At 42.0% G+C, this 25,723-nt stretch overlaps 1 protein-coding gene across 1 annotated transcript; it reads right to left on the bottom strand.

Moving 5' to 3' along the window:
* Nucleotides 1–2,612: 2,612 nt before the first annotated feature.
* Nucleotides 2,613–15,197, bottom strand: keap1a (kelch-like ECH-associated protein 1a). Its single transcript, XM_079573854.1, has 11 exons — nucleotides 14,924–15,197; nucleotides 13,732–13,931; nucleotides 11,237–11,393; nucleotides 10,636–10,728; nucleotides 10,404–10,550; nucleotides 10,208–10,332; nucleotides 8,717–8,846; nucleotides 8,437–8,633; nucleotides 3,566–3,771; nucleotides 3,230–3,406; nucleotides 2,613–3,143 (listed from the first exon to the last, which is right to left on the bottom strand). Exons 1-11 carry the CDS (start codon nucleotides 15,131–15,133, stop codon nucleotides 2,962–2,964), a joined length of 1,824 nt encoding a protein of 607 aa, XP_079429980.1. The 5' UTR covers nucleotides 15,134–15,197; the 3' UTR covers nucleotides 2,613–2,961.
* Nucleotides 15,198–25,723: the final 10,526 nt, after the last annotated feature.

A 25,723-nucleotide genomic window follows, 5' to 3' on the forward strand; every position in this document is an offset into this window, starting at 1 on the left:
AAATAAGACTTTGCTTATTAAACTAGACGTCTGAAAATTCCTGTTTGATTTACCTAGTTGTGCCTGGTGCTGTTAATATTCGCTGTTGTTCACCATTTCATGTCACTGTACCACTTCAACATCTCACCAACTTTGGCCCCTGAAGAAGTCACTTGGTTGGTCACAAATTATAGTATATTATATTATATTATTCGCTACAGGAAAGTCACCCATTCACTCTCTCATTCATACACCAATGTAGCAGACACTGGAGGCAAGTAAAGATGAGGACTAACTTTTGCATGTGCCTGCCTCTGAAGGCAAAATGAATACTTACTGTGAAATATGTTTTTTTTTTTTGGTAGGCTATATCAGAATATTGTAATGTTACCTGTTTGTATTTGACATGATTTAACATATTTGTCAAAATGTGTTTATTGCCAGCTTATGTTGCTAAGAATCTGTCAACACAGTAATAATACACCAACCATCTTTGAAAATAGAGGTGCGGCTCCATCTAGTGGCAGGGTTCTGGAAGTGTCAATTAAAAAAAGGTTGTCACGAGGTTAGACCCAGTCAAATAACTAGAGCTCCTCAAAGCCAAGATGATGTCAACACAAATAAAGAAAATATAGGCCTGCCAAGTTTATTTTTAATGGTTATTATTACCATATTTACGGAATTGAGAAAATTCATCTGTAAATGACTAAATGTGACTTGGTAACCAGTCTCCATAAAAATTGCCTACCCCAGGACGGCCTCCACAAATTTGAATTACGTTACGTTTTTTGGTTTTTTTGCCTTTACAGTAAAATCTACATTTACATGTTCTTCAAAAAAAAACTTGTGATACCCCACCAAAAGGACAATCGCTACAAAGGCCCGAGAACAGTCGAGCTCTACACCGCCACACATCACTGTGAACAACCGCCCTCACAAAAGCACTTAAAATAATGCATAGTTACAGAATTTTCGAAAATTTGTGCTCATCCGGTGTTTGTCCGTGTCCGTGCACTCGTCACCTCTTCACTGGGGAAAAGAAAAGGCCTCATGATGGGGTCCACTGAAAATCTATTCCCACTTTTCTTGTGAACGTGATGCCAAGTGCCAACCAATGACACATGTTTAAAAATGATGACGTCCGCACTTATACCTACTTCTGATTAAAAAGATTCATTTTGATTGTATTTTTTCATTTGTTTATTTGTTAATGTTCACTTTGTTATTGTTTAACCTCTTAACCCCCACCTGAACCGAGCACACGTGATAAAAAAAAAAGCAACAAAAATGTCACAGCAAAAATGTGACGAAAACGCAACAAAAAGCCACAAAAAAGTGATACAAATGAAATGGGAAAAGTGCCGAAAACACATCAGAAAAATAAAAGACCTGAAAGAGCAACAAAACATTTGACAAAAACGCAACTAAGGAGTGATGAAAAAGCAACAAAGAAACAGCAAGAAAGAGCGACATAAGATGAAAAAGTGACCAAAACACGACCACAAAAAAAAACAACTATGAAAACATGACAAAAACGCTTAAAAATGCGCCAGAAAAAGTTGAGATCCGTTTTGTAGGTCTTAGCTTTCAAATGAGGAGACTGGCCTATAGGCTGTAAGCTTTTAGATTTGGGTAAAATCGAACTGAAGAAAATGTACTCGGTTTAAGCGGAAGGTAAGAGGTTAAAATCTTTTTATCATCAATCTTCTGTCATGATTTTGTTGCTCTTTTGTTGCTTTTTTTTGACACTTTTATGTCACTTTTTCATCACTGTTTTGATTCTTATTTTTTAAGAAGCTTTTAGATTTGGGTAAAGCCAAATTGGAGAAAATGTGGTCGGTTCAGGTGGAGGTTAGGAGGTTAAATCACAAATGAAGTACAGCTGCAATGCTAACTTTACTTTTATGGTGTTATCTCTTAATGTAGCCACAAAGTTCTGACCTGTTTTTAATTCAAATTTAGTCTCCAGTAAAATAGTGCTCCATCTCTTCCCGAAAAACTCTTATTTTACATATACTTGATGGTTCAAATTCTACCCAGTGTCCATGGAAATGCACACACCAGGGATGCTTCAATATTCTCGAGTTACAGTTGCCAAATAAAATAAAATATTGAACTTTATTTGACAGGTTCAGGCGACTCATCGTCTCTTTTTGTCATAGAGCCGTTTTAAGAAGGTTAAGCGTGAATGCTACACTACTTTAAAACAAAACACCAGTTAGGACTTCACAAACACCACATCAATCGCAATCGCAACCAATGAATTACATTTATTTAAACAAATGAATTTATAAAGATTTACAAAAATGGCACACACGCTCCAAAAAAACAAACAAAAAAAGGCCGGCGACAGACCAGAATCACAAGTATATTTTGGAGTCTGATGCAAGCAGAGGTAGACGCACAATACAAAAAAAAATGGAAATTACAAAACTTGATAGAATTATGTTTTCTGTTCACAAATTAAATTACATTACAATAACGAGTTGAAAAATTGCTCTGGTAAAAGATAATACGAAGAGTTTTTTTTGGCTTGGTGGAACACTGTGCTTGTGGTAGCAGGGGAGTTTCCGTCGCTCCGTTTGTGCGTGTCTTCCACAGCGTCCGACGACAACAGCAGAGATCTGGCCTTAGCCTTCTTGCTCAGTCAACAAAGGCTAACTAACTTTCAAGGTTTGTATTTGTGTAATGTCAACATTCAGGGGCGCAAAGGCGGACTGAAATCCTGTGTGAGAATGTGCTCTGGCAAAAATGCATTGTCGTTTGCATTACGCATCACGGGAAGAAGGTCCCAGTTTCGATTTCAGGACTACATCGGCTTTGCATGTTCTCCCTGTGTGGGTGAACACTGCCCACCCGTCGAGCCGTACCTTTCCATGCCGTCTGGTGAAGTCCTGACATGAAATTATTGAACACGATCTATCGTCCAGTCCTGAGTGGTCTTTTGATCGCAGATGTCCCCCGTCCCTTTTGGTGAGGAAGCTACGTGCCGGTCGCCTGGTCTTCCTCCTCCAGCTCGGGCAGACTCCCGGGGCAGGGCTCCATGGTGACGGCCACCCCCATCCCGCTGAAGCCCCTTCTCATCTGCATGACGACCGTCCACTCGTTTTGCTCGGCGCAGTAGCACTCCACACTGGACAGGAAGCCGTGCTGGTTGTAGCCACCTGCGGCGATCAAGTGCAGAAGTATTTCATTATTATTTCAAAAGATGGATTAGATTATTGGATCGGTTAAAGAGTAGGTGACTAACCAAACACATAGATGCATCCGCCGTAGACTGCGACTCCCAGTGCGCTGCGGCTCTGCTGCATAGGGGCCCGGAGTTCCCATGTGTTCCTGGTGATGTTGTAGCGCTCCACAAGTGCCAGCTGCCTGTGCCCGTCATAGCCCCCTATGGCATACAGGTACGAGCCCAAGCACACCAGGCCTGGAAGGACACAGCGGGAGGGTCATACAAGAGGAACCACACGCGGTCACTTATCGTTTATTGAAAAACTAAACAAGATCGACTTAACTTAACAGGTCAATTATGCACAGACAGTTCCATAATGCACCTTTAAATAAAGATTCGAAGCAAGTCACTTACCGAGACCACTGCGGGGGGTGCTCATGGAGGATAATTGCACCCAGCTGTTGGTATCTGGCTGGTATTTCTCCGCACTGTTCCAGCGGTTCTGTCCATCGAACCCCCCTACCACGTAGAGGGCGCCCCCGCAGCCGACCACTCCGGCCCCGAGACGAGCCACCGACATGGGGCTGACGAAGCTCCAGCGGTTGGTCTCTGGGTCCCACCTGAGAAGAAAATCGTCACATTCTAGTTTTACTATACACTGAAGGACACACCCGATGTTGATCCTTTAATAACTTTAAACTGTTTCTGATGGACATAAAGGGGTGCGTACCTATTGTTCCCCAGGTCCTATTCCCAGGTGATAGATATCAATCGGCTTAACCCTCACCCTGCCCTAGCCACTAATCTTAAAGGGCTATTTCAGGATCTTTGAAATAGGGCCTCATTTCCTAGTTATCCTAGTGTCGTTGATTTCTGGAGATTTTTTTTTTTTTTTTTAAATTCATGCAGCCCTTATATTTGAAGAGTTTAGTGGTGCTAGGCTAGTGCTAGGCTAGTGCATGTCTATGGTAACTAGTAGCCTGCATTAAAAACAGTCTGACCCAAGCACAGAGCACCTGAGGCAAATCACTTATAACACCAGACTACAGATATAAATGTCTGTGTTGACGGAATATTTTTTGCAATATAACCATTTTGCATTTAAAAGAACTTATGTTTGAGCAGCATCAGCTTCCTGGTTGTAGGCTACGCAGCGGCGGAGTGATCTGCTAGCTTACCGGATCTACAGTAGATTTTCACAAAGGAGCTTTCTACAAATCAGATATGGCAACGTTTGGAGGACGACCCCATGATTTTGAAGAGGTTTTTAATGCAGGCTATTAGTTACCATAGACAACACAACTGCATGAATTAAAAAAAAAATCTCCAGAAATCAACAACACTCTGGATAACTAGAAAATGAGGCCCTATGTCAAAAAAATCCTGAAATATTTCTTTAAGGATAGTGGTCTGGTGCCTAGACTTAATACATCTATGTTCCCCCAACTCTATTGAGGGGGAATGTAGGTACCGGGGAACATAGGGCTGACCCCATATAAAGTAGCTAGCGTGCAGTTGAGTTGTGTTGCTAATGCACATGATGCAAAATAAAATGCTAATGTGAAGAGTAGCAAAGCAACGCCAGCAGGAGGCACTGATCTGTCCCTGAAGCTACCAAGAGAAGGCCAGATTGAGAAATGACAGATTGAACCATAGGATTGAACAACGATAGCTACTGGGAAACATGCTAATCTCCACACTAGGGAAGGGTTTAATACAGGATAAGAACAGGAGCGCCGAAGGTGTCCGGACTCTAGAGAAGCTCCTCGGATTACTTCAACTCCGCGTGACCGATGTGAACAGCCTGTAAACAAGCTAATATGCCATTTTAAAGAATTCCCATGCCATCGCAAACACACTCACTCAATATCTTGGCTTTGCAGTTAGATAAGCGAGTGCCCAGGGAGTGAGCAGTTTGTACGCTAGCTGTTAAAAGTGCCAGGGGATTAGCCTAAGCTGGCGGCCATGTTGGTAAGGGTTGACGAGCTTTCAGTGAGGCTTTAGATCTTCTTCTGCCCGTAATCCCACAACACCTCAACACTAAATCTGTACAACTGGTCACTACAACTCCCGCGACGCAAGTGGCCCGACAGGAACAGTAAGGGGTTGTGCTGGCTTATCAGATACAGTATATCAGATCATGCTCTTTGGACCACTCTTTCACAATTCCATACGTGTCCTTATCAGGCAGAAAAAAAAAATCCATAAAGAGGAGAGTTTTGGGTCAGTTTGCCCTCTTAACATGTGCATTCACCTGGAAACAAACAACATATCTTATCCTGTAGATAAGACCGTTTCTCTTTTTTTTTTAAAGGTACACTGCGTAACATTTAGGACAATGCTGTTGCTGGCAAAACAAAACACAGAAAATGTTATTTCTGCAGCGGGTGATCAAAAAATGGATCTGGATTAGAACCTAACCTATTCAAATCTCTAATTATGCTTTTATTCGACATCTCCGTGGAGACGAGCGGGAGACGTACCCACTCCCGATAAAGCTACAGCCATGTCTTAGGAGAGCTGAGTCGCTCACAGCAAAAGTTTTTACATTTATGAGGTATTTTCCCAATGATGAAAATGTCTGTCATAACATAAATGCTTGTACTTCAATTTGATTTATTGGGTAAAATTCTACACGGTGTTGCTTTAAATATCCATCTAAAAATATACATGCAATTTTGGTCATTTTTAAAACTGATTTACTTTCATATGACAATATTAATTAAAAGTATGCAGTACATTTTCTTACATTTCCAAATTATCGACAACCCCAAAAGGTTTCAAAATGATCCCTCTGTATCTGTATCTAACTATTTTGTCATATTGACCCACATATGTCGTCAGCTGAACCCATTCTTTTGGAACAAACAAACTAATTAATAACTTTTATCACTAATGTTGTGATTCCTGAGCTGTCGGCGTACTGTAAACTTGAAGCTCAAATCCGGATTCACGTCTTGTATCAGGCTTTACAAATGAATCATAACCAGCTAATGTCAAACTGAATCGAAATAACTTTTTTGTAACCCAGTAAATCACTAGAAGTAATTGAAAACACTTCTTGGTTGCAGTGACAACACAGATACAAAACATCAAGGCAATTTCCCCCCAAAAAATAATAATAATATTTGTTGAATCTTTAATAAAGCAGTCATTTAATAGTTGCTTGTGACATAACTTTAAAACACCCACCAAAGCGGTTCATACATGGCTCACTACGATCTTCTTTGAGGGAATAAATTAGCCATCGAAAAGAATCTAATTGGAGTGTTGAGTGTGCCTTTAAGCTCATCAATAGCCCATGAATATCTCAAATTGAAAAGGCACTAGACAAGGTAGTAATCTCAGTCTTTTTATATGAATGAATGACGCATATTAAACGTTAATAGCAGGAAGCGGCACATTCCTGACATGACAGACATTGTTTTGAACTGTCGCACGCGTGTCTGCATGTGTCGGTCTGCGCTGGAGGACGACAAGAATCCCAAACTAATCTCCGCTCGTTCTCGGAAGGTAATCAGGGCTTTTAAATTGGTTTATTGCTGCTCAATGTGCCAACTCGGTTCATGCAAGTGACAAAGTTGATAGCGCATAATGATTTACTGACTGGCTTTCTTTTGTAGAACCAGGAACTTTCTGAGCAACGGCAGACGGTATCAGGGCGGCAAACACTTTACAATGCACCATTATGACTGAGCAGAGTTGCGCAATACAAACTCACAGACGGTGCACCTCTTCATGTTATCTCACAAGTGACGCACAACCCTTTGAACCTTAGATACTGTGTATTATATAAGTCTAGATTGGCCGTCTGTAGGAGCCAAAATCCACCTCATCTCCATGACAGCAGGTGGCGCTATAGGCTTTGTTCTTACCGCGTCAAAAAGTGTCATATTTTCTAGTTTGTGGAACAAATTAAATCATCCTGAGGACTCAATGGCACTTCCTTGTTGGCAGCTCAGGGAATCAAGAAGGGTCTGAATGCAGCCGATGGGAGGGGCATGTGATCAGTAGAGCTCCACTCCTCCACAGGAAATGACGACAAATACTATGTTGCTTCTATGTCCTGATCCTAGCTCCTGATCCTTAACCTTTCATCGGGTCAACTGTTAGACCTCTGTGCAGTTAGTGAACTGCACCGCGTTCCAAATTATAATGTAAATTGTATTTCAGTGCCATAAAGGTAAAAAAAAAAAGGAAAGGTTTTTCAATTAAACTCATGGATGGTATTGCGTCTCAGGGCTCCTTGAATCAATCTCAGACGCCTGGGATGATTAGTTGTCAGGTAAGTCCAGTTAAGGGAAAAACTACTGAAAAAGGACATTGCACATTATTAAGCAGACCATCATTTTCAAGCAATGGGAAAGAAAAAAGGATCTCTCTGTTGGTCTAGGTATGAAAACCTTTGATGCTTCATGAAAGATTCTGCGTAATCATCATACGTGTAAGAGATTTGTGGCTGATTCAGAGCACACACGGGTTTGTGCAGATAAAGGCACAATGAGGATGGTTTCTGCCAGACAAACACATCAGATAAGAGAACAGCTGCTACAAAGCAGCAAACAGGTATATGAAGCTGCTGGTGCCTCTGGAGTCTCCCGAACATCAATGTGTAGGACCCTCTTGCAGTTGTGCATTAACCGTCTACCCGGCCTCCGCTAAACTGTTAACTGAATACTGACGATAATGGATGGAGTAGTGGATGGATGGGGAATGGCCACAATGTCCCAACAAGGCTGTGACATCAGCAAGGAGGTGGCAGCGTCATGTTTTGGCCTGGAATCATGGGGAAAGAGCAGGTCGGCCCCTTAAGGCTCCCTGAAGGTGTGAAAATGACCATGTGACTGACCACTTTCTTCCATGGTACAAAGAGAAGAGCCATGCTTTCCCTAACAAAATCATCTTCATGCATGTTTTTTCTTTTAACGCCTCAGTTCTAAAATATATTTTTTTTAAAACACCAAAATCATCCTTTAGAGTGCTTATTTTATGACTTTTCCTCAGCTCGCTATAACGGCTCCCTTTCCGGGAGACAAAATGAAGTTTTCCTATACACCCTTGCACCGACATCTCCACATTAGTAGCACCAACAGACTCCAGGCTTTCCAGGCTTGTGCTTCATGTTTTGAAGTTTTTAAGGGTTATTTCTGATATCTTATTGAACCCACAAAAACAAAGCAACATTTAAATTCTTACAGATTTGTTTTTCACTCATACCTATAGAAACTCTGCTGTGTCTCGCCTTAAATCAAGTCTCACATAAGCGTTAGTAGATGGAGCCTCACCTCTCCGCGCTGCAGTGGTGCGTGGACCCCTCGGACCCCCCCACGGCGTAGATGCACCCGTCCATCACGGCCACGCCCACCCTGTTCCTGGGCGTGTTCATGGGCTCGCGGGCGCTCCACTGGTTGGTCATGGGGTTGTAGCAGCAGAGGGCGCTCGAGTCCATGTTTTCCTGGAGAGACATGTTCCGCCCACCCACCTGTCACCACGGAAACAAGTCAGTCATTACTTTTGATCCGTTAGTCACTCGGTGGCTCTGTGTGATGTCTGGAGCCAACCCACAGTGTAGAGCAGTCCGAAGAGCGTGCAGGCCCCCAGTCCGCTGCAGGGCGCCCCCATGTCGGCCAGCCGCATCCACACATTCTTGCGGGGGTCGAAGGCCTCCAGAGCGGATAAGCACTGGTGCCTGAAGCTGAGCACGGAGAGAGAGGAGAGTCACACACTGAGCACATGCAATCGTATATGGGTGCACATTTTTCAGGATGCGGGTGCAGAGTGGGGAGCATTAATCCTTGTTTTACAGTGAAGTTGAAAAAATAAGATGGGCAATTTTACATTGTAAATCATTACTGACATTACTTTACTAAAGTGACAGTAACATTGCTTTTTAAATCATTTCACTTAAGTAGAAGTGAAAAAATCATCTAAATAATTACTTAAAGGCACCATACTTTTATGCATTTGTGGAAATGGCACAGTACATTTCATTATATAGAAATTGTATAAATGTCATGAATTTGCAGGTGAGTTTTCAAGCAAAGTGACCCTGAAAAATGACCCAGCAAGTTGTGAAACGTGCCCATAAACTTGTCCCTGTGAAGAATTGGGATGTTACAAATATGCTAGGAATGAGAGGAACATTTTATTTTACACTACACTACATACATTGTACCTGCCAAATTTAGTACAATGTAATCTGCTCTGTAACAGTGTGTAATAACTTGAACCTATACAGTACATACACAAAGAAATGATGTGTATTAGTACTTTGGAGGTACTTAACGTAATAAGACATAAGACCTTAAGTCTAACCCTAAGGGTCTTGGGTCTTATTACATTATGTACCTCCAAAGTACTACTACACATTATATCATTGTTTATGTACTACACAGGCAGTGTAGTAAGTTATTACATATTGTTACGAAGCACATTACATTGTACTAAATTTAGTTAGTACAATGTGCCATGGTAGTGTATATGAAACTGTGACTGGAATGACTTTGGACCACAACGAACATTGACATTTAGTGGCTTCATCTTTCATTGTTTGCTATAAAAATATTCAGGTATAGGGCCTTTAAGACTAAAAAATTATGCGTGATGCTTGAGTAGTGAGTAACTGTTAGAGCATGATGGTTCATGTTTTAGTCTTGATGTAATAGAACAGACAAAGAAAAGTTTTAACATTCGCACCATAAAGATTAACTAATGGTTAGGACTAATGTCCTAACCATTAGTTAATCTTTGTCAAGAGTACAGATACTTCAAAATAACATGACTCAAGTAGAAGCAGAGAGTACTGTGTGATAAAACTACTGTACTAAAGAAGTACAGGAAGCAGAATATTTCCATAGAACTCTGACTTGTTCTTTGGTGCAGTAGAGTAGACTGGGACACATTTCTTATCAAACTCTGGTGTGAAAAATGAGTCTAACCTGTCAAAAGCATTTGGACAACTAGACGAATAGATAGTGAATATAGAGACAAAGAAAGGTACACAAAGTTCTCTACAGTAAGTGCTGATAAACTGAAGACATAGGCACTGCAGCCTACCCGCCGCCGATGTATCCTCCAGCCACATAGATGAGCTGACTGCCCCTCAGCGGAGGAGTGGGGGTGAGCTTTCGCAGAGTCATGTCCTGGAAGATCTTGGCCAGGAAGTCTTTACAGGAGTTGGCCTGATGGAAACAGATGTTATTGACCAGGTTCGCAGAGACAGTCCTTCGGCACAAGTGGGGGCGGCGTTTACCTTGCTGAGGATGGGGCAGTACTGCAGCTGGCTCTTGAGGAACTTGGGCGGCAGGGCGTAGATGTGGACGGCATTGAGCAGGGCGTGGAGGTACTGAGACCTGCCCTCCATGTCACTGCGCACCCAGTCTGTGCACGCCTTATACACCTGAGACATAAGCGTTCAGAAGCGTTCACACACACATGAGATCACTTTACACGACCTGAAAACCGCCAGCGCTCACGGGACTCACCTCGGACTCGCAGAGCACCTTTATACTGTCCTGGCTGATCAGCTCCAGCAGCTGACAGTGGGACAGGCTGAAGAACTCCTCCTCTTTAGTCACCTGGACACACCCATGGGTTACATTATAATGAACCACAACCGCAGCGATGTAAGACACTCTGAAGGACAATCTTTACAGGGAAGAAACTCGGACATTTGGCATTTCCCGAAACCAGTAAGTCCCCCAGTTTCGAGCCGTTTGGGGACCTCGGGACGAAATTCACGTGTGTCTGGGTGTTAACAAGCACTTTTTCTTAATTGATTATTGAGAGTGCATTCTTGTCAATAAACCCCACTCAACGTTGGATGTTCGGTCGAATCTCTAAAGCCATTCACCAACTTGACACCCATTTATATATTTTTTTGGGTTGAGTGGGTCAGGTTTGCCTGTGCTTGGGTTGGGCTGGGTCGGGTCTGACAAAACCTGACCCCTCCCCACCTTCTTTAGTTGTCACAGTTTCGGATAAGCACCGATGTTGGAAAGCAAACTACTTCACTGAGTTGGAGAAACGGCTCCCTCACTTAGGGGAACAAGGGGAAGGAGGGTCTTTGTGTACATTGGAGAGTACCTCGCTGAAGTGCGTGTTGATGTACTCGCGGCTCCTCGTGTGCAGCTCCGTGCAGCCGATCTCCTCGGCGAAGCGGGCGATGCCGATCACATTGGACGGTTCCAGGTGTTTGGTCAGAAAGTCACAGCAGGCTTTGGCCACATCCTCCATCTGATATCTGCAAGAAAGAGTCGTCATGAGTAATGCAGAGACGTGGGTGGGGTGGAGTTAAAGAATTAGTACATTTTTAAAGAAGATTTGTGAAATTTCAACTTAAAAGGGACTATATCGGGGTGGCCAACTAGTCAGAGACCAAGAGCCGAAATGTTCAACCTTGATCCTGTGAAGAGCCACAAAGGCACCGACCATTAGTGAGATCCAGGGGCGGTAGTTTATTGTGATTAAATAGAATGTGACCGTTTTATTTAAAGCAGTACTAAGTAACTCTTCCCCCTAGAGGCCATAAGCGCAACTGCAGGTGTCGTAGCAAGTTACGATTTTTTAATTTATTAATTGTCTTGGAGAGTAAATACTACGCTGACAGGAAAGGCGAAGGCAGAGAGGGTTACTGTGCATCCAATTATACAATGGAAATATTTTTTTTTCACTCAAACTTGGCTGTAAATACTGTTTAAAGTGACGTTAGCCCGCAGTTAGCTTTGCCCGTTAGCATGTCAGCTTCTTCTTCGTGATTTCATTAGTGTGTATTGCTTTCTCCGCACCGGGGGCAGTCAAGTTGCAAACATGGTTTTCTGGCCAGAGACACCAGGGGGAGATGAAAGACCCTCCAATCATCCCATAAACACTTGTATTACCCCCACAGGGACCACGGAAAGGATTTATTAAGGTAAACAAGTTACTTAGTACTGCTTTAATCACAATAAACTATAACTTTATGTCTGGCCTTTTGCTTTTTTTTGTTCAATAATTGTGTTAGATTTACTGGTTTTACTCCTCACCAAGATTGAAATACATGTTTATTAACTGAAATTTTGTGCTTTCTGCTCTGACTGAGACAGAATTAGATTATTTGTTTTTTTTTTAATGCTGGGGTGTGTTTGTATGTGGAGCCCTGCCCACTGAGCCCCCTTATCTGATTCGCCCCTGGCCTGTGCGCTCAGTGCCTGCAGCTTCGTCCTGACTGGACTGTGCAGAGAACGCACTCTAGGCTGCACAAAGTTCATAAACTTAGACGTCCTCCAGAGGCTCCTGATTTGAGAGTCTGTTTTAAGTTGCATCTGTTACAGTTACTGTCACATGTGAAAGAAAAGTCATGACTTTGTGTATTTCCGTGTTACGATGTCGCGCTTCACATCATATGCTTCAAAAGAGCTCCGCTTTTTTTCATTTCCTAATTTTGATCTTTTTCTGTGAATATGAAGCCAAATTTCATCAAATAAAGAGTAGGCTGATCAGAAATCTGAAAAGCACAGAAGCTGATCCTAGTGCCACGATCTGCCTGCCTGTTGTTCAACCGACATCCCGCTTTGAGTGAAGCTGCTGCACGGCACCTTTTACACGCCGCTCTCATTCATGTGTGTAGAGAGGAAACAGTGTCTGTAGAACTATGGTTGGATTATTGGTCAAAGACTGTTACAGTTTATGGGAAATGTTTACCAATTATTTTGCAAAGAGCCGCATTCTGATTGGCCATGAGCCGCATGCGGCACGAGAGCCGCGTGTTCGCCACCCCTGGACTATATGGAGTTTAAAATGTTAAGATTATGTGTTTTCCTCCCCATGCATGTTCCCGCAATGTCCAAAGGTGTAGAATGAGCCCAGACCTGTTCACCACAACTGCTTCTAAAATCCTGCACTGCCACTCAAAAAGTTGTTACTGCTTGCTGTCATGCACAAGCTTAATATAGAAGGTGCAGATACACACATGACCTGAGGTGGCAGTAGTGAGTATAAAATGGCCAACTTGCATCTAGCCCAGGGGTCGGCAAGTTTGTGTCATGGAGGGCCGATTTTCTTCATTGCCAAAACACCAAGGGCCGAAACTCACAATTTTAGCCCAAAGTAAAGCACCTTTTCTCTACAAATATAAGATTTGCTTGTAATATATGACCTAATGGGGTGTTTTGCTGGGAAATGTGAAAATATTGACAGTGTTATCCACATTTTAGAGTCGTTTTCATGTATTTGGTTTCAGATTTATGAATAAATGTTTCTTCAAAATTCTCTTGGGGGCCAAAGGTTTTATGCTGGAGGGCCGAATTTTGCCCCCGGGCCTGACGTTGCCTACCCCTGATCTAGCCCCTTTAAAGCTACACTCCTGCAATTTATTTTTGTCATCAGGTGTCAGTCTTAACCCTGCTCAGATTAAGGTGTAAATAATTGAAACAAACAGCACATATCTTAAATCATATAAGCTTCAAAAAGTATTCTTAGTTAAAGTTTTCTGCACACGGGAAGCAAAGTTTACCATTACAGCAGGGAAAGGGAAAACAGGAATAAATGACATGCGCACACATATCAAAGTTATTAAGTCATTTCAGTGGTCAAAGAGTTACCTCATGGCTCCCAGGAGCACGTGCAGAACGCACCTCTCCCCCACTGTGATGCGGGCAGTGTAGGCGAAGTCAATGAGCCTCCCCACCACCTGGGGGCAGACATCGCGCAGCGTCACCTCCGACGCGCTGCACTCTTTGAAGTTGCTGGTGAACATGGCCCTGAAGTAGGAGCTGCATGAAGCTAGCACCACTTTATGTACCTGAAGCAAAAAATACAAGTCAGTATGTACTGTGCCTATATACTCATACTCGAAACATTTTTTCTTTTGTATATACAGACTTTGTCCTCATCGTAGGGAAAATTGTGTTCTGCATTTGAGCCGTACTTAAAGGAAGAGGCCACCGTTTTTACATACTGAGATATGTTCTTACCTGAGCTTTGACGAGTTCTTTAGGACCTGTCTGATCTTCCCCCGTGCCTTCAGTCACGTAAACACAGCGCAGACGGCGTTAGCATTTAGCCTCTCCCTCTCTCCACTATAGCTCCAAAACAGGTCAAGATAGAAGCTACCAAGCTCTTCCACGTTTTCCCCATTTAAATATGGTTACGTGAAGTGTTACACTACAAAGTATAATTACACAAAATTAAACAATGTGGATTTTCTAAGCGGATAAAAGGGGGAACTATATTGTAAGGCGTAATAATACCAAGAGTAGTTCAAAATCCGTGCAGTAATATCTTCACTTTACTGCGCAGTAATCTTCACTTTACTGTGCGGATGCCAATCTTGACCTGTTTTGGAGCTATAGTGTAGAGAGGGAGAGGCTAAATGCTAACGCCGTCTGCGCTGTGTTTACGTGACTGAAGGCACGGGGGAAGACCAGACAGGTCCTGAAGAACTCGTCAAAGCTAAGGTAAGAACATATCTCAGTTTTTAAGTCCCAGTCCGCCCTTGGCTGTAACTAATTATGTAGGATATGGTTTAAATATTTATTATTCATTTCAGAAGGACATGGCTAACTCTCCAAAAGAATAAAACACAGAGAGGAAGCTGGCAAGGAAGTTAGCATCATGTCGCTATTCAAAATTCCATCCGCAGAGGCTGTACTCCCCCATTAATGAAGACACAGACACTGGCGGCAGTAGGAAGAGAAGTGTCTTGCCAAATCACGCGACGGCAGAACACTCCGTCCCACTCCGCTGGGACTGAAGTACCCATCTTGGACTTACACATTGTAGATACGAGCTCACCTTGAAATCCACGAGGGTGTCCTTGTACGCCACGCGCAGCACCACGTCACACAGCAGCTCCTGCTTCCTGAACTGGTCCATCACGCTGAGGCACCTGGAGGCGTGGCCCTCCACCGTGTAGTCCAGGTACCCGGAGCAGTGCATGGAGGGCACCACGATGGCGGAGAAGTCGGAATCCCGTGTCGGACGTCTCTTTCTCGGGCAATGCATTCTGGGTGGGAAAACACCACAGGCACAAAATGTTCGGTCCAAAGACTTTTCTGAAGTTCCGAGACGCCTTTTACGTCCGAGTGTGGTGTGGGCGGGGCTCAGGCAGAAACACACAAGTCCTTATGGCCGCCATGTTGGACTCTCCAAGAAATTTACTTTAAGGAGGTAGGTAGTAATACTTTTAAGAAGTAAGCGTTTACTAAAATGTACAGAAACACAATAACGACAAACTTTTGCTACACTTCCCGCTGGGAGTAAGTCAATGAGTGACTTTAGCTTTATGTTAACAATATGAAATGATTCAAGGATTGTGTTTTTAATTTTAGGATTGTTTTGCTGATTGATATTATTCTAATAAATCAAACGGATATGAATTTACCGTCATACACAGTCCCAGAATTTTGATATTTCATAGAATGTGTCTATTTTATTGCACTAACACTCAAACAATACAAACTTGAGTAGTCATCAAATACTTTTTACCAATTTCTTGAAAAACGGATTTTTGTTTTTGACTTTAACTTGAGTAATACTATTTCTGAGGGTGCACTTTTTATAGCTAACCACCTCTGCATCACAAAAAAAAACAAAAAAGCTACTTTAGCCCCAGCTGCCTGGTAGGAAGAGCAGTCCACAGCTGAACGGGTATCTATGATGAAGGTCCTGCTTTAGTTCAGAAGTGAGTTGGGAGAAAAACAACGGAGAGCCCGGTAAACGTTTGTCATGTCGACAAAGAAGTTGCAACATGGCTGAAAACATCTCCCGGGGGGGGCGGGGGCGCTCAAAGCATATAGCTGAGGATCCTTTCAAGTCCAGAAGAAAGGAAGAAGTGCAGAAGTCCTCGAGTTTGTCCAACAATGGATCGCTGTGTCCGTCGGGTGCGGGTGCATCTCCTCACAGAAGACGCCGGAGATTGTGGGCCCTTCGCTGGAGGCTGATCCCGGTTGGCTTCTGAAAAATAGAGAACAATATAGCGTAAGTAAAAAGATTCGGACTACAGTAACGTGATCTCATTGCAATTGACTGGACAAGTGCTGTAATGTTTGTTGTTGTAGCTAAAGTAACATAGGAAAGGCCTTTAACCTCTTAACTCCCGCCTGAACCGAGAGCATTTTCTCCAGTTTAGCTTTACCCAAATCCTGTAGGCCAGTGTAACACCTCATTTGAAAGCTAAGATCTACAAAACTCATCTAAATGGATCTTTTTCCTCACGTCATCAGATTTTTTTCCATCTTTTTGGGGGGGGGGGGTTGTTAACTCATTTTGTAAATTTATTGTCATTTTTTAAAATCTATTTTTTGTCACATTTTTGTCACATTTTTTGTCACATTTTTTGTTTTGTTTTTAATCATTTTTTTGGTCATTTTTTGTCACATATTTTGTCATTTTTTTGTAAATTTTCTGTCTTTTTTTGTCATTTTTTGTCACATTTTTTGTCATTTTTTTGGTTTGTTTTGAACCATTTTTTTGTTTTGTTTTTAATCATTTTTTTGGTCATTTTTTGTCACATTTTTTGTCATTTTTTTGTTTTGTTTTTAATCATTTTTTTGTCATTTTTTGTCACATTTTTTGTCATTTTTTTGTAAATTTTCTGTCTTTTTTTGTCACATTTTTGTCATTTTTTGTAAATTTTCTGTCTTTTTTGTCGAAGTTTTCTCACTTGTCACATGTCACGTGTCACATCTTCGTCATTGTTTTCATCTCAGTTCTGTCGCTATCTTCACACCTTTTTTCCAGAAGCTTTTGGACTGGGGTAAAGCCAAACTGAAAGAAAATGTGCTTGGTTCAGGTGGGAGTTAAGGGGTTAAGAGCTTGTTGTATATTCCCCTAGGTTTCTGTATAATCAGGATTTGAACCAAGAGATCCTTAGTAATGTGAACTGCCTTTGTTTTGGTTACGCACTTGGTCGGGGGGAGTAAAGATCCTTTTTTCCTCATTGTATTCTTTGTTTATCTTAGCATTCCTTTCAGTCATAAAGCAACCCCCCACTGCTGCTTAAATCGGGGGTTGTAAACCTGACCCGCATATCACTTGCTCATTCCGAGTGACGGAAAAGCATCGTGAAAACACTTAAGATTTAATCACCTTGATCAAACCAGTACAGACCCTCGTTTGTTCTAACTATATTATGTTCATCATGTGACTAATGTGAACCGAAGGAGACGGGATAATTCATGGCAGCAGGATAAACCAATGAAGATGCACGATGCGGAACGACCGTACTGTGAGAAGAGTATTCGATATGTTTATAATCGGTTTGTATACTTGTCATCGCTTGAGCCCCTACCTGCAAGTTGGTAACTTTATGCTCACTACTGCCACCTCAGGTCTTATGCGTAACTGCAGCTTCTATATTAAAGGGATATTTCTGGATTTTTGTCATAGGGCCTCATTTCCGAGTGATCCAGAGTGTTGCAGATTTCTGGAGATTTTATTTTTTGTAATTCATGCAGTTCTTATATTTGAAGAGTTTCGTGGCGCTAGGCTAGTGCAAGGCTAGCGCATTTCTACGATATCAGCTAGCCTGCATTCAAAACAGTCTGACCCGCTCCACTGTGCACTTGAGGCAAATCACTTATAACACCAGACTAACCATATAAATGTCTGTGTCGGTAGAATAATTTTAACCATTTTGCATTTAAAATAACTTATATTTGAGCAGCATCAGCTTCGTGGTTGTATAAGCCAGTGGTTCTTATTTGGGGGGTCGCCAGATCATTTAGATAAAATATACATATTTTCATTAGCATATAATCTAATGTTTTATTGTAGCATGTGTTTGCTATTGTACCAGAGTGCCATTATTTGTTCGTAGTTTCATGAATTTTATTTCAGCCATTTGTTTTTTCTCTTTGTTTTTTTGTTGTTTTTTTTACTTTTTGTTTATTGACAAGTCAGAACAACAAGTTACAACAAAGGTCTTTGATTTTTTTCCCCCTCCTCCCCAACAGAACAAACAAAAAACAAAAAAAACATTAATATTATTTTTTTTTTCACCGAATTAAAAAAAATAAATAATAATAATAATAATTAAAAGACATGAAAAAATAAATAAAAATAATAATTATTATAATATTAATAATGATAATTTAAAAAACTAAATAAATAAAATAAAATGCGGTCCTATAAACAACATTATGAGAACTTATCTCCACTTATCTCCTTTACCTGCTATAATGGGCGTCGCGGCTCCAAAAGGTTGAGAACCACTGGTATAAGCTACGCAGCGGCGGAGTGATCTGCTAGAAAATAGTCCCTTAAAATGCAATCATTCATGTGATGCAAGGTCAGATATATATCCCAAACATGATTCTATCAACACAGACATTTATATGGTGAGTTTGGTGTTATAAGTGATTTGCCTCAGGTGCTCTGTGGAGTGCGTAAAACACTGTTTTAATACCTATTTATTTACACTGCGGTACCAGAGTTTTCCTGTTCAAACGGTGAAGTGTTTAGTTTCGGCCCAAACTCGTTTTTTCCAGCTCTCACATTCCCTCTTGCACATCCCTCAGTGTCGTTGTATCCTTGGGCAAGACACTTCACCCTACTTGCCTCCAGCGTCTGCGAACACTGGTGTACGAATGAGAGAGTAAATGGGTGACTGGTTCCTTACTGTGAAGCGCTTTGGGCCTGATAAAAGTAGAAAAGCGCTATATAAGTTAAGACTATTTACCATTTACACCCCTATTGTTCAACAAAATTACTTATATGCACATTTCTCTGACTCAGCTTTGAGCGGTGGCAAAGTGGAGCAGCGGGAACCACCCCTGAAATAATTTGCACTAATTCAGATTCTACTTCTATCTTCCATCACCCATTAGACATTTAGGTGAAGACAAGTCAACCAGATCTGTTTCCTGCCGTGTTATGGCAAAAATACTCTACAACAACAAAAAGTCTGGCGCCCCAGCTTTAAAATAAAAGAATGCACCAAACTGGATGAAAACTCTTCATTTACTTGCAATAAAACTGCTGCAGTTATTTGAAGTGTACATATCTTGCCCCATGGACAGATTTCTTAATATTTGACTCTCAAATCAAGGACGAAAGTACTTATTTCAACATCACTTTTTGCACTGTGCCAAATCAGATTTTCAATGCCTGATATCAAAACATAGAAAAATACACACAATAGATATAGATTCGATGAAGTGGATACTTTTTGATTTCCTTCTCAGTTGATCATTTTCCTAGTTGTGTGTCTTTTGGTCTTTACCTTTGTTTTTTTGTTGTAACACGTCAGTACTAATGAGTTTGCCAATATTACTTGTTTTCCCTTGTTCGTCTGTTAAACTGGTTCAAAACCCTAAGATCTCTTTCCATGGTACTCGGGCTGAAAAGGTTTCCTAGATCGTACTGCTAGGGGTTAAGACACCTCCCCAAAGATGTCCGCAAAAAGGGCTTTAAAGGCTTTACAAATGATTCATGGTGCGATTACGTACCGCTGCACTCTCTCAGGACATTTAATTCAACTCATCTCGTCGCCTGCTTGCACAATCCGCCTGCACCAAACAAAGCCGCGTCACGCTTGTTACGCTCGGAAAAGTGCAAAGTCATTGGGCTTAAAAGCATTTGGGCATAATCCTGTTGACATGGCAGAGGTAGTTCCCCATTCCCCCTGAAACAACAACACAGCGCCAATAAACCCACACCCTGCCTGGTTCTATCTCTTCACTTGCAAACACAAAAAAAACCTGTTTGACCAATCGTTTCCAGGCAGTTCCAGAACAGTCGTCAGAAGTGCGTCAGCGGGTCGGGCAAAGTCAAAATATTGCACAATCGTACGGCTTTTGGTGCTTCAATAGACAGAGGTCAGGATCTCATCTATCAGCTGATGTGGCCAGGCTCCTCGACCGGAAAAAACGTGGCTTCCCCTCGGTCCAGGTCGGTGGGGGCAGGTCCTCGGGTTGAAGTATCTCTTGTTCGCGAGTGAGGGGTGAATGGAGCATGAGATCGATACGACGGGTCGGAGCAGCGGAGACAGTGATGCCGTTGTAGAATCGACAGAGCTCGGTCGAAAGAGCTAAAGAGTGACGGAGCGACTCTCACTAATAATCCTAAGCTTTGGGTCATGACTAAAAAGACACGATCTAAGATTCGGGCTGCACAATATTTATTTTCAAGGATCTCAAGTTGGAAAAGATTTTGGGCTGGATAGACGGTTCAGAGGGGAAGGGGGTGAAGAGCAGGGGGACGACATCCAGCAAATTGTCGGAGGGTTCGGAACAGTCGACCAGGGGTTCCCATCATTTTTGCTTTTTTTGGCACTTTCTTTTATGCTCCTAGTACCCCCTATTTCATGTCTTTTTTAATATGAAATCATTTCAAGTACCCCCTGCTAACTGCTCATGTATCCCTATGCAAAACACTGCACTAGACAAGTGGTTCCCATGCATTTTAGTGTTATATGAGCTAGGGCTGTGCAATTAATCGAAATTCGATTACGATTTCGATTATTACACAAAACGATTACAAAATTAGCATTTTTTTTTGGCAAAGCAGACTTGCATTATTTCACGGCGCTGAGATTATTTTCCCTTCACATTTCACGTGCCATAGATACAGACGGCATCTCGTCATAGAAGGGGGCGTGGCTTCGCCGAGGGGGAAAATAGAATCTTTAGAGAAACACGATTTTCCACTCTTTTTAGCCATTTTCTGGTGGAATATAGACTTATTTATCACATAAGCAAAGTCAAGTGTAAATCGGGCCCATATGGATATTTTCTCACAGCAGATTGTTCAGTAGAAGTGAAAAAACGGCAGTTGTAGCAAGCGCTAGCTAACCGTTAGCATTTGCCCGATGCTAACATGTAGCATCAAGTTAGCATTCTCCATTATTCATGTATTTATGGGCTGCTGAACCACTTTGCTCCTCCCCATATCTGTATCTTTATTTAGTAGAAACTATATTCATAATTCAGCATTTGTTAAAGTAGTTTTTTGAATAATTAGAGAAAATATAATTTTTTTCAAAATTGTTTTCCCCTTAACTGTTTTCAAACATGACAATATATGGGCGATTCCAGAGATGCCGTCTGTATCTATGGCTCATGCTTTTGCCTGACATAAAAACAAACAGCGCTGTGTGATGATGTCATCAGGCCGCGCTGCTCAGTTTGCTTGCGCAGGTGTGAGGGCTGGCCAGCAGGGAATACATGAAATCATTTGTACTTTTATGACTGCTCAAAAAACAGAAAATATTCAGCATCGTTTTTTTAAATTAATAAATAAAATAAAGATTTTTTTTTTTCAATAATCGAGCAGCCCTAATATGAGCGTCATTTTAGCGATATATTGTGGCTTCATATGATATGGATATTGCATCATCTAACATTACTATAACGACAATTTGGTAATATTATGCAGCGTCCAAATACAAGCCGTCAAAATGAAGTTCCTCTTTTCATTTTCTATTTTACTGCGTTGTTGTGAATGAAGAAGAAAACTGTCAATCACGATGACACGCCACAAGGCCCGAGCGAAAGAGCAAAGTCCAAACTTCCCCCGTTCAACCCCTGAACACCGGTTACCAAAGTGCGGCCGACTGAACTGAACCTTGCTCTGTGCACAGGGCCAGCGCCTATTGTTCCAGTTTGAACATGGAGTTAGAATTTCACAGAGCAGCGAGAGAAAACAGCCCGAGGCGCATCCTGCTCATGTCAGCTGCACATACCACACACGCAGGAGCATTCAAATGGGCAGGGAGCGCCGCAATCCAAATAGTAAGGTTACAAACTGAAACGTCATGTTGCCCGAAGCGCGTCATGTTGCAAATAACAGTCACAGATAATCACTCTTAGAACTAATGGCATCGCAGGTATTGCAAAGTTGTCTTAAGCGTGGAAATCCTAGGCCAAGTTTGCATCATGAAGGGCCAATTTTCATCATAGCCAAAACACCAAGGGCCGAACCTCACTATTGTAGCCAAAAGTTAAAAAACATTTTCTGCAAACGCCATTGTTTTACATCAGTGGTTCTAAAGTGGTCCGGCTCAGAGACCCGCCATTACCTTAATGATCCAAATAAAACTGTCATTTGTCATATATCGCATAAAATATTGCATCTACCACACGTTTTTGTTGAACAAGCCGTAGATTTGCTTTGAAGACTGAAATTATGATCAAAACAACCCAATAATACAAATTTCAACAGACTCCAGTGTGTTTCCGTGTAGTTTCAGATTGAAAATATTGAAAAAAAAGTTTCCTGTAGGCTCGCGACCCACTTTTGAGTCCCCGACCCACCAGTTGAGAATCACTGTTTTACATTATATATTGACCAAGTGGGATGTTTTCCAAAGACATTTAAAAAATACACCATAAAAAGACACTATTTATCGCAGGTTTTAGTGTACTTTAACAGGTATTTGCATAATCATATTTCTCAAAGTCATATTGGGGGCCAGAGGCTCTGTGCTGGAGGGCCGGATTTGGCCCCCGGGCCTGACGTCGCCTACCCCTGGCCCTGGGCTAATACGGAGGCTTTGTCAAGGGCTTGCAAAAACCATCCATACTTCAATATTTAAAGTGCATTTGACCGGGTAAAGCTGCCCTGAGCTGGAGCTGAGTGCTACATTAGCTGCAATCTCTGTCTGCGCCTGGTGTCAGGTATCAGCTGGAGTCTACGACGATATAAGAAATGACAACTAAATAAAACATTTATACCGTTATAACGATATGGCCCACACCTAATGGACAACATAGTATTCTCAAATCTCAAATACTGTTCACTAATCTGTCTAAATCTGTGTTAGTGAGCACTTCTCCTTGCCATCAATCAAATGCACCTGTTTGTTGTCAACAACCTGATCAACTCTATGACGTCATGGCGACATGTAAACAAGCAGCAACCTCCCTCTCTCTTGGTACAGCTGAGGTTTTTTTTTTACCTATATCTGCGAGCTGCACTCTGTGGTTTCTGTGCTCCCCTTCGTTTTACTGGATGCTTTTGTATGAGGTTCGGCGTCTTTTGTTGTTGTTTTTTTACTGCAGAGAGTCCATAATGGTCCTGAAGAAAGGAGCTTTTTTAAAAGTAAAGAAACAGCTAGCATATGAGCTAAACACATTTGTGAGCTACACATTTCTTCTTCTGAAACACTGAAGAGGCACCAAGAGCTACGGCTGCTCGATTATTGAAAAAATAATAATCACGATTATTTTTGTCATAATTGAAATCACGATTATTCAAATGATTATTTGTTGCCTTAAAAAAAAGTCAATCTTTATTTTATTTATTTATTAATCAAAACACCACACTACACTTTATGTTTTCTGGACAGTCATAAAAGTACAAATGATTTCAAGTACGCCTTGATTAAAGAGAGGTCTCTGTTTCACACCTGCCCCCTGCTGGTCAGCCCTCACACCTGCGCAAGCAAACTGAGCAGCGCGGCCTGATGACATCATCACACAGCGCCGTTTGTTATCTATGTCAGACAAAAGCTTGAGCCGTGGCACGTGAAAAGTGAAGGGAAAATAATCCCAGCACCTTGAAATAATGCAAGTCTGCTTTGCAAAAATAAATAAATTGAAAAATAATAATAATAATAATAATAATTGAATTAAAAATATATATATAATCCATTTTTTGCGATTATGCTAATTTTGTAATCGTTTACTGTTGTAATCGAAATCGGAATCGAATTTCGATTAGTTGCACAGCCCTACCAAGAGCCCACACCTGCAGCACAGTGTAGGCCTCGCAAGTAAAGAAATATGGGGAAAACGAGGAGGTATCTGGGCAAGACTCGCAGCTGACACGCGTGCCTTCCATCCCTGCTATTGTTCTGGCTAACGGACGTTCACTGGAAGAATAAAAGCGATTCACTGCTAGGCTTTTCCCAGGAGATGGTGAAAGACTGTTGTGGAGCGGAGGGAGCTGCGCAAGAGGAGGAGCTGACCAGTGCAGGACACCACGCTCTGAAACAAGAATGAACCCAGGATTCGCATTGAAGGCAGGCAGCCGGGTTTCAGCAGTAATCGCGAACGTCAAAAAGAGTTTTTTACTGACACTCTGTACTTCTATGACCTCCGCACGAACTGGAATGACTGGAAAGTTCTCTTGTAAAAAGATGGATTACCTACTAAAGTTTTATGGTACAATTTCAAGCAAACGATTCAAAACGCACGGACTAGGACGTTCTGACCTAGTTCATGGGCCACTTTGCCGTCTGTTCACATGAAACAGAAACTGGCACAAAGTTCAACTGATTCAGACTCATTTTGGATATCTCATTCAAAACCTGTTCCCTGTTGGGCAATATTTTGGACGCTTCCCCCATCAAAGTTTTCAGCAAAGTCATTGAAGAAACACACACACACGCACACACACCACACACACACACGCACACACACCACACACACACACGCACACACACACACACGCACACACACACACACACACACACACACACATGAGGGCGCTTATCTGCTGCTGGCATAACTAAAGCTGGACACATGACTGGGCTTATCGCTGAGAATGTGCCCCGAGAATAACAAGATTTCCTTCAAAGCCAAGGCGCAACAAGAAGCCGTCACTTTCACTTCTACTTTTTGCAAATTACTCCACGAAGTTGAATGGTTTCGGGAGCAGTGCTTGCGCGTTACAGGAGCAGCAGTACAGAAAGTAAATCGTCTGCAAAAGATTACCGGGAACTGAGAGGACGCTGCTGATCTTAATGGGATTCTTAAGGGATGTAAAACTAAAACAACTGAATAAAAAATAGCAATATGCGATACGGCTGTGCATTGTTGTCATACCGATGTTATTTTGATTTGACTAGACCGTTTCAAACTCAGTATGTTCCACTTCATTTAGGCACAAATCGTAGGTCATTTGTTTGTTTGCTGTTGGAACCCAGGATGCTGCAGGATAGTTTGCACATTATAGGCCATATTTAGAAATAGACAATGAGCACAGAAAAGGGGTTTGTGGGGTCAATCTTGTCTCTCACCCTCTCAGCATGTGCTCGGTTAAAGGGGGGATAACCAGTTTGCTCACTCCAGCCACTGGGGGCAGCTTAAATTAAAAAAGGAAATAATTCTGCACGTGGTCAGCAGAGGGCACTGACAAAATAGGAGATCAGGATATAAACAGCCTAATATAGCCATGTGGTAAATGGTTAGTCTGCCCCAGGGCGGCAGTGGCTACAATAGTAGCTTACTGCTATCAAGTGTGGAGTGAATGAATAATGACTTGATGTAGCACTTTGAGAAACGTGTGACACAGGCTGATAAAGCACAATAAGTGTAAGCCGTTTTTATTAGTTTATACATTTATTAGGCCACCGTCCTTTACAATATACCGTAATTCCTCTAATACTGGCCTGTATTCCATTAGAAGCCGGGTTTGCGGCTGGCGGAGGCAAATTAAAGCCGGTCTCTAAAACAGGCCGGGGCTTTTATTAGAAACTATAGCGTTAGAAATAATCCCCATGTTAGGAATTTGTCTCATACTGGTGAAAATGAAAACTCACGTGCAGGAAGTAAACAAACGGGAACCCGGCCGATGGGGGACGCTGCGGAGGAGCTGATCCGAGCGTAACTTTGACACAGATTTAGCCACTTTTCAAACCTCCTGTGACGA

The sequence above is a fragment of the Gobius niger genome, assembly GCF_951799975.1.
Source record: "Gobius niger genome assembly, chromosome: 16".
Lineage (NCBI taxonomy): Eukaryota > Metazoa > Chordata > Actinopteri > Gobiiformes > Gobiidae > Gobius > Gobius niger.